This window comes from Eublepharis macularius, chromosome 1 (genome assembly GCF_028583425.1).
Source record: "Eublepharis macularius isolate TG4126 chromosome 1, MPM_Emac_v1.0, whole genome shotgun sequence".
Taxonomy (NCBI): Eukaryota; Metazoa; Chordata; class Lepidosauria; order Squamata; family Eublepharidae; genus Eublepharis; species Eublepharis macularius.
The window spans coordinates 164,305,936-164,316,230 of record NC_072790.1 but is presented as its reverse complement, the minus strand read 5'-3'; the positions used below and the strand labels follow the sequence as shown (position 1 = coordinate 164,316,230).

General features: G+C 40.8%; 1 protein-coding gene across 1 annotated transcript in view; it reads right to left on the bottom strand.

Moving 5' to 3' along the window:
* Positions 1 to 200: 200 nt before the first annotated feature.
* The window catches only part of LOC129333764 (opsin-5-like), a 95,839-nt gene continuing 85,744 nt past the window's right edge, over positions 201 to 10,295 (bottom strand). The window contains exons 3-6 of the mRNA XM_054985641.1: positions 8,278 to 8,377; positions 4,669 to 4,773; positions 2,317 to 2,540; positions 201 to 644 (exon numbers count right to left, since the gene is read on the bottom strand). Of these exons, the coding sequence (XP_054841616.1) occupies positions 201 to 644; positions 2,317 to 2,540; positions 4,669 to 4,773; positions 8,278 to 8,377 (873 nt within the window). The remainder of the gene's footprint in view (positions 645 to 2,316; positions 2,541 to 4,668; positions 4,774 to 8,277; positions 8,378 to 10,295) is intronic.

The window sequence follows — 10,295 nt, the reverse complement described above, 5'->3', positions numbered from 1 at the left end:
CCTTTCACTTGCTGGTATACAGCTGCGAAGGGGAAATAAATCTTCATTCTTGCTAGATTTGCCTCCCACCTTTGTAATTTAATCTGCTACACTTGTACTAGTGTGCCATTAGTACTAGGGGAGATGACAGAGATAAAAGTTATTGAGAAGTATTCTATTTTTTGTGTTCACCAGCTGTAAATTGTGTAGAGCCCAAGTGCTTACAGTCGGACACATTCAACGTCAGGATTGTTGGATGGGGTATCAAAAGCACCAAAATACACTTCCCTGTTTACAGGAGGAGGGGTGTTAGAACGACTCCCCATTCCAGAATCAGGACTTAGGGCAGGCTGAACATCTTCTGCATATTTCTCTTCCATTTGAGAAGGTGAATTCTCCTGTTTCTGCCTCAGGTTCTTGAACTGTTTGAGCTTCACAGGATCCTTGATCTCTCTGGCACAGTGAAGCAAGATGAAAATGTCCTTCCGGAATTTGGAACTCATTCCAAAGTAAATTATGGGGTTGTAAAAACTGGCAGACTTTGCAAAAAGACTGGCGAGGATGCTCGTTAAATTAGGCACAGGATTACCGGAGGCAGACCACATAGATATGACTGCATATGGAGACCATGCTGTGATAAAGGCTGTGCAAATGACTATGGATACCTAGAAAAAAGAAGGAAAAAAATGAGAGTCATCATTTCACATTTTCTTGCCCCAAACATAAGGGATTCTATACTAAAATCTAAATTATGTCAGTGGCTTAATGGGGAATATGGAAATATAATAGATTTCTTGACTCAAAGACAGTCCCGTCTCTGTCTTCACTTGCTTGCCTTAGATTGATGAAGTTTTACACTGGAAATCAGTAACCCAGTGGCCTGCCCTCTCAGTAGCTAACCCAGAAATAATCAGGTAGGGTGGAGAAACAGTAGCTCTAGTAGCCGTATCTTACATAGTCCTCTTTGGTGAGATTGGGGAACCTAGCTCACCGCTGTCTATATTCACTTCAAAGCAGCCCTTCTGAAATGCTAGTTGCTCGCCAGATCTTTAAATGTGGTTCTACCAAAGGATGGGAAGAAAATGGCCATCTATTTATTAAAGGATTTTCAGATGACTGAGCATCTGTTTTTTGATAAATTGACTAAAATTTAGATTTCAACCAAACGAAGGGTCAAACTAGACATGCAGAGGTTTTTAAAGAACTGGGTCCAGGTTCCCCAGATGGAACTCGGGTTCCCTGTAGCCATGCAGCAGCTATGAAGAATGACTGTTAAAAAATAAAGGAGAGCCCAAATGGCCTCAGAATGGCCTCAGAATGCCACCATGGAGGGAAGAAGGGCTCCTGCCTTCCACCCAAGCCATTTCCCCAAGTCAAAATAGCACGAGGGGTATTTTCCTTTTTTACTGCTCCCTGTATACAGAATACTTCACGTGGAGCAGCAAAAACAGTCACCCTGCTTCCACTCTCTATTTTGGAAAATGGCTTCAGGAGGGAGGCAGAAACTCTTCTTCCCCCTGTGGTGGCTCTCCTTTATTTTTTAACAGACATTCCCCACAGTTGCTGTGTTACTGCTGGGAACCCAAATTGGGTCTGCAGAACCTGGACCCAACTCTTTAAAAACCCGCGCATCTAGTTTGACCCTAAGCAACAGAACAATCCTTCTGCACAACAGCTTAATTTTATTTATTTCATTTACAATTGATTCAGTTTGTCTAGGAAACTTTGCCTAGGGAAGGAAGTCAGTGTAGATGCAACTCAGGAGGTAATCAGCATCTGCACATTAGTGCTCACCTAGAGGGTGATGCCTGGGTGCATCTTTGATGCTGACTGGGATAAATGTACTTTCCCTTCTGAGGCTACTCATGTGTAGATCCCCTTTTAAAAAATAAAATGAAACTGTCAAGAATGGAAAACTGGATTAAGTCCACCCTCCATAAACCACTGGAACAACCAATAGGTGATATTTTAGCTTTCCCCATGCACATACTTGCGGAATTTGGGTTGGAGAGGAACTGCATGTACATAATTCGTTTACACGTGCAGTTTCTCATCCAACTACATATACACTTTTGAAGACTGCATCCCTGAATCCATGGCTCCTCTCTGGATTAGAATACAGATATTTCAGCTACTCTTATCTGTGAAATGTTAATTTTCCTTAACCTCTGTTTTCCTCTGTTCTGTCTCCATTGTGATTCAGTGACCACTTTTTCATTTTCTTTTTGGCCATTGATACTTATTTTCTACAATTAAATCTAATTTGGAATCTTTAGATTGGGACAGATGATAACTGATCTGTTTTGGATGTATACTTCTTAAAAATTCCAGACTGACCCTTGAAACACTTCGTTCTGTGCGTCTCTGCCTATCAGTCGGATCCCCAACTCCACTTAGTGCATGACTTGACTTGACTGTATTGATGATGGACACATATGAGAAAATCATGACCGTCACAGGCAGAAAGAAACAGCAGATGAAAATGGACACAATGTAGGCCTTGTAGATTGTTGAATAGTTGGCTTTTGCCCAGTCTATTTCACATGTCCCATACATGCGGTCTAGGAAAAATAAAATTTGGTTAATAATTTTTAATTGGTTTGTATAGGTTTCTAATCCATCAAGATATGTTTCCATCCTAGAATTCTTAAGGGAAAACTTAACACAATATTTTACTGTATTGTAATAAATGCAACAATGGGTTTTGCTGTAATATCTTTCCCAAGAGCTCAGAATCTATAAATGTTCCAAATTCATAATCATCTTTAATGGCTGCTGTGAATAAATGGACTCAAGCCCCTCCTTCCGTTCCTTCTGGTTAGTCCTTGAGAGGTTGGAAAAAACCCTGTGGCTGTCCCAAGTCTTTGTTTGGCACTGCTGCCTTTTCTCCTTGCTCCTCAAGAGTTTCTGAAGAGTTTTTCCAAAGATCAGATTTAGAACATTCAAAATAGAAGAAAGTTTAATAAATGGATAAAAAGAGTATATATGTTCTATTCAAGAGTATATATGTTCTGTTCTGCTTTGCTGAGCAAAGGAACAAAGAAAAGGTGAAAAAAGTCCCCTTTCTTTAAACTTAGAACTAAACAATCCTAAACAATGTTTAATTAAAACAAACTAGCTTTACTTGAAGATGTGGTCATTGAAAGTTCACCATTATCTTAGTTCTCATGGCTGAGACTTCTCACCATTGTCCCTTGCTATGTAGATGGAGATCCCTAAGTAAAAACTTACTTAGTAAAGTAAAAACTTAGTCCATCATGCTTGTGCTCCTAAGTCAAGACCAAGATGCAAGAGAGCTTCTTCCTCCTCCTTATCCTGAGTTTTAAAAACTTCTGCCTTTCTCACTCTGCCCTCTTGAAATGACCTTATTGTCCTTTCTTGTCCCAAAAGAAGAGTTTTCATTCTGTCACTCTAGTCTTCCTAGCTTTATGGATCTAAGTGTGACTTACTAGCAGAGTGTGGGGTGATAAACCATTGTCCTGCTTTGGCCAGAGTCATTAGCATAACCAAGAGCTTGAGTGTTCTGTGTTTGGAGCTTGGTGGCTCCTTTCTCCAGTTCCATCCTTTCTGTTAGCTATGAATTTGCAATTGGGTTCCTGAGAACAAGGTGAGGTCCCCATGATTGAAATATTGGGGTGAATTCTTTGGTGGAGGGTATTTATCCACACTTGCTATGTCAACACTCCTGTGCAAGATTTTAGTTGGATGAAACCCAGCTTCCACCTTCTGCTTCTGCTCAACTGTGGCCAATTAATGTTTCTAGATCCTTTCTGTTGCTACCACCATGAGCACTCCTTGTACTCAGTCACTCACCTCATTTTGTTTAGATTCCTTGTTGTGCAGTAGGCTCTTTTATCATATGGCAACTGTGGTTTTATCATATGGCAACTGTGGATAATATGGCAACTGTGGTTTTACCAACAATAAATAGGCCAATATCCTGCTGTATGCAATAGACACAAATCTGAGTGTGTATGTGCACAAAAATGTAAGTTCATAATATGTTTCAGGTTGTAGACAGTTCTTGGTTAAAACAGCTAGTCGAATGCATTGAAAAACTAGAGATAATGTTGCATATATTTCAGTACTGTGACAAAGTTTTCTTCTACAGATGTCTATTTAGAATGATTCTCCTTGAGGAATACAAAATATGAAGTTGAAATTTAAAAATCCAGTTTGGTGTAGTGGTTAAGAGCGTGGGACTCTAATCTGGAGAACCGGGTTTGATTCCCTACACTTGAAGCCAGCTGGGTGACCTGGGGTCAGTCACAGCTTCTCAGAGCTCTCTCAGCCCCACCCACCTCACAGGGTGTTTGTTGTGGGGATAATAATAACATACTTTGTAAAACGCTCTGAGTGGGCATTAAGTTATCCTGAAGGGTGGTATATAAAGCAAATGTTGTTATTTCTCAAAAAAATCCTGTGCAATCCTTCAGTAAAATCTAGGTTTTTTAAAAAAATTATGCAAATCAAAGTTTTGGCATTAAAGCTGAATCTCCAACCTGAAACCTAAAATAAGAACAGTTGGGTCTTGAAAATAAGTCAATAGAACTTGGAGGTTGGAAATTTAATTTGGCTAACCAAACAATAGAAATGCAGTCATTAACTTAAATACCAGTATCCATCTTGGAAAATAAATTACTAGAAACCCACAGATACCTAATTCAGTCCTATGGAGAAAACTATTACCTGTATAACTGCCCCATCCCAGAACTGGAGCTACAGACCAGAAGAAAGCTGCTACCCATATAAGGACAAGTGTCACAAAGATGCTGCTGTTGCTGATATAATGCACTGGAATGCAAATGATAGGTTGACATGTAACACATTTCACGATTATGCAATTAAGACACCCAACTGGAATCAAGAAAATTATATCTATAAATCCGGAAGACCAGCAATAAATCTGGAAGACCAACAAACAACCAAATCCCCTTTTCCCCTCCCAAATGACTGCTCAACCAAACTTTGGAGGAGCACTGTATTTTGCTTTTGAGCCATATGCTTCATTTGGCTTCAGGAACAGTTTTGCTCTTGTTTTAGAAAGAGGGAATTATTATCATGGATCCGTTTGTGAAGGTTAAAAAAGCGAATTTGGATAATAGGGTCAAATTTGGTTCCAAAATATTGAATTTCAAAATGTGTGTCATACTTTCCACATGCCCTGACAACTGGCTGAGGACATGGATGAGGCATACATGAATGGAACTTTTATAGAATGGGATGTTCTGCCACTTCCTTCTCTTCAGCCTAAAGGAGGCTTCATTTTAGAGGCTGAGAAGTTCTGGAGTCTGTTCTCTGTCTCCAGTTATCCTTTTCCAGCATCAAAATGAGAGATCCCATCAGAGACATAGGGATGAAGTAGATGCAGGAGAAAGTTCCTTCACAGCTGAAAGGATGGGGAAGAAAGAAATAGCCTTGGAAGGATGTGTGGCTTGACATACTTGTTTTATGTTCTGTACCCTTAATTCTTCTGGCATTGAGGGTGGAAAGCCCCTGAAACTGGTGCAGCAAGAACTGGCCTCTGAGGATGCAAGCTCAGTTCCTCACCCATCCCTCTGGTGATGGTAAAGGCTGTTTCCTCATGTCTTAAAAATTGTGCGACACTCACAGAATGCTGGTGGTTTCATGGCATGAGTTCTGATGTCAGGCAGTGATGATTCCGTTTTCATGGCACTATGACGTCCGAAATCGCGCCATGAAGCCACCAGAGTGTTGTGCGATTTTTAAGACGTGGGGAAACAGCCAAAGTTCCCCTTTCCCTTAATTATTTATAATTACTTGCTATATCTTAGAGGTAATAACTATAGGTCAAAATATAGGGCTGGCTACTTACTTGGGGATAGTTTGTGGCCAGGGGTGGAGAAGGGATGCAAGGAGTAGAGGGCAGGTTATACCCCCTGCTTCTTCCTTACCGCAGCAGTAGCAGGGATGCCCAATAACAGACTGTCCTGGCAGGAGAGGGGAAGATGAGGCTACCCAGGCACACTAGAGAGTGAAGTTTTCCATCTGGTCTGCCTGTCTTCTTTATAGCTAGGTGTATAGCAGAGCCCCTGGGGTCAGTTCACTTCAGGTTTGTTGAGGGAATGAAGGCATGATGGCATCTCAGGAATGGCCAGCCTTGTGCTCCTCCTAGTCACTTTTTTTGAGGGGGGAGACAGTGCCTGAGTGCTGTCTCCCCCATTTTGTGGATCCCCTTAAGGGATTGTGAAGTGGAGCCATTTGGGGACATGCTCAGCCTGTGGGGCCATTGTCTAGTTTCATTTCTGGGTGGCAGGGGAACCATGCAGTGGCTTGTGCCCGTATGGGATCCTAATGCCTGTCTTCCCATGGTTTTCTCCCAGCAGATGGGCTCGGAAGGGTGCCATCACATGGCAGGAAGGTATCCCAGTGCCTGAATCTGTGCCCTATGCTGCACCAATGCTCCAATGGTTGTAATTGTATTGTAGGGATGGGGGCTCAGATGCTTCACTAACGAGTTGGGGATCATAGACTTCATCACTATTTTTGCCTTATCTGCTGCTTTAAATATGTACTCCTATGTACAACCAGTGTTCCATGTTGTCTAATGTTAGTCCTAGAATTGATTATGTTTTGCGCCAAGATTTTTTTTACTCTGTCTTGGATCCTTGCTAATGCTATGTCTTTAAACTTGTATATGTTTACCTTATTGTATTGTATTGAAATGTACTTAATTCTGATTGTATTAACCTCATACTGTGTAATCCGCCTTGAGTCTCAGTGAGAAAGGTGGACTATAAATGACGTAAATAAATAAAAAAGTTGTGGCGATGTTTTACTCCAGCCTTGTGTAGTGCTTGTACTTTTGTTCTCCTTCTCCTTTCTCCCTGTTCCTCGGACCATAACCTAAAACACTTAACTCTCACTGAAATCAGCAGGGATTAAGCAATCAACTATGTGCATAAACTCCTCTAATTACAAAATAGGCACCTCTAGCTTCCCTTGGATTATTTCCATGACCACGAAGATGTGAGCTAGATTCTAGCTAAGCAAAATGGTGGTCCAGTTTCAGACCCTAGTTGTTTTATATTTATAAAGTTAAAAATTAACAGAGCTAATTGAAAGTAGTCTTTATTTTTTAAAAAAGCTTCAAGTTCTGTTTTTAGATCCAACAAAGAACAAAACGTAAGAGGAACACTGCTAAAAGATTTTCTTTGACATAAAGGCATTGTCAAGGCTAAGTCTATTCACAAGAATAGAATAGCTGTATTCCTTGAGCTTATTTTGCTACCAAGCAGATTGTAACAGGATCTTGTAGGCCCTTTTAGTTTAGTATTAAATGAATATATTTACTTTTTCATATGAGTACCACTATTCCCCTTGTAAGGGTTGGATCTTATAGAACCATTAAAGGAATGAGGGACCAGGGATTTTTGTCTCTTGTCCTTGCTGCTACTCCCTGAGCCTATCAAAGCCTGCCTCTGTGGATTTGGTGACCCTTAGGGATGGTGCAGGAAGTGGCATGAGGAGATGCAGCTAGAAATAGGAATTAAGCCAAATACTCCTCCCTGGCAGATAGGGTTGCCAGGGGCCCCAAGGGTCAAAGCTGGAGTGCAGAGGGCTTGGGGCAGCAGGGTACACTCCTCCTATGTGTGCTTCTGCACTCCCTCGTCTTGCTGAACTGACTTCAGTGCACCCAGCATTTCCTCCCTTGTGCTGTAAAATGACACTGTTTTCCAGCATGAATGAACAGCTGCAGGGAGCATTGAAACCAAAAATTTCACCTTTGGAGGCTTCAGCACACCCAGTGTTTCCCCCAGGGGTCTGCTGAAGCCTCCAAAGGGGCAATTTTTGGCTCCAGTGCACCCTGCAGCTCTTCATTTGTGCTGGAAAATGGCATGCTCCCCCCACCCCGTGCCTTCCTCCCTGCCAGACAGATGAGTGGGGCCAGGGGTCGGCAACTGATAGTGAGGGCTCCCCTGCTCCTGGAGGGGGGAAGGCAAGGCTACTTGCAGGAGTTCTATAGGCTCCAACACATATTAGGTACAGTACATTTAATTGTAACAAAGATTCATGGGTGTTTCTGTGTTGTGTACAGTAAGCAAATGTATTGAAAAAACAGTATGGTAATATAAGCACTAAAAACATTCTTTGGTAAAAAAGCACCATCTTTCTATATTGGAATATTCATAACGTGGAAAATGAACCTGATTTCCTACAAATATCATTTTCAGTGGTGCAAGTATAGCCTATAGCAGTATATTGCTGGTTTATATTGCAATTCTAAATCCACAAGAAAGTAAATCAGGTAATACCACTGTGTTTAAAACAACTTACCCCTGATGGGATGGCAGCCTTTTATGTAGCGGGTCACACTTATCACTGTGAGTGTATTAATGCTAGCAAGACCAAACAACAATGTCATAAATCCATCAATCTAGGAAAAAACAAATAGCAAAGGAGGTTGTTATTACAATTCAGCTTTAGAATGTCCAGCAATTAAAAACTGTTGAGATTGTCTGAATGATCTTGTATTATGCTTTGATGTATACAAGCAGCCTAAATTACTATGAGATATCAAATGTCAAGGAAAGTTATTGTCTATATGATCAGTGAATATGTAGACATCAGAAAACTAGGGATACATAGTGTCATGTGGGTCAGATGTATATAATAAGCAGTTGCAGGCCTACACACACACTCCTGCGTTGTTGAAATGAAAAAGGTAAAAAGAAAAAATACTTTGTACACAGAGAAAACATTGTGCAGCCATAGCTAATAAATATTTCTAATTCTCAATGTGACCAAATCTGTGAATAATTAAATCCGGAGATTGGAACCATAAACAGACAAGACCAGTATTTCTCCAAACCTGAGAAAAGCCCCAGGTTTGCAGGAAAAAACTTAAATCTAAAAAAAATACACAAGGGTTCCTGCTGGCAAATAATAGAAGCAGTGCCTGTAGTTTTAAGAAACAAATGCCCTTTATGCCCATTGCCAGGCAACCACAAAAGTATTGCCAATTAAAGACTTGCTTTCTGTCACATAGCATATGCGTCCAGAGCCTTAACTAAAACTGAATGTCAGTATGCTCAAATTGAATAAGAGGCTCTAGCAATAGTGTTTGTGTGCAAAAAAATATCTTGTTTTTATATATGGAAAGCCAATATGGGCAGAAACAGGCCACAAACCATTGGTGACCATTGCAAACTGGGGTATAGGAGACACATCTCCTAGATTTTAGTTGTTTGAATTACAGTTATATGATTTGCAATTGGAATATAGCTTTGGCAAGCACTTAGTTATTGCAGATAATTTGTCCAGTGCTTACGATGACATTGAAGTTGAAACAAATTCTGAATTTGGTATCATACATGTAAAGCTGCTTAAAATTTTTTCCCCAGTCTCTGACCAGATGTGGTCATTAATTGCAAAAGCTACAGCCCAGGATGTTACCTTGCAACATATCATGCACACTATTAATTCTGATGGACCCACAAAACACCACATCCTTATGACCATTTTGAAGGGGACCTATATGTGCTTGATGGAATCCTGATCAAAGGTATCAGATTTGTGGTTTCTAACTAAAGAAATAGATACCTAATTGGGTGCATGAAGGACATTTAGGCATGGAGAAATGTAAGTGGTATGATCGGAGGATCTTAAATTGGCCAAACATGAATTCAGATGTAGAAAAACTTATCCAGAAGTGTATTACATGTCAAAATACAAAGACTACCAGCAAAAGCAACCTATGCTGTTGATTCTAGAGACCTATGAACCATGGTCTAAAGTGGGCATTGATTTGTTCTTTTATGCTGGACAAAACTTTGTATCGGTTCTAGATTACTATTCACATTTTCCAGAGATTGCATTGTTACACCACACCACTGCAAGCCATGTTATTTCATGTCTCAAATCTATTTTTGCAAGACACGGTGTACCTACTGTGGTCATGTCTGATAACGTGCCCCAGTTTGACTGCTATGATTTTAAAGAATTTGTGTACCGTTATGGTTTCCAGCACATTACTTCAAGCCCTAGGTATTCACAGTCTAGCAGGTTGGTAGCAAATGGTGCTAAAATTATCAAAAGAATGTTTAAGAAAGCAGTGGGTTGTTGTTGTTGTTATTGTTATTGTTATTTATTACATTTCTAACTCACCCTTCCCACTAGCAGGCTCAGAGCGAGGTACAGCAGCAACGAATGGGCACTACATAGCCGTGTGCTGTACCCATATGTTGGGTAGCCAGCTGGTGGACACTGTATAACCCCACACTTAGTGGGAGGCTGGTGGGAGGCTCAGTGAGGATCTCATGCTGGCCTCAACCATACGCCTGGTGGAACATCTC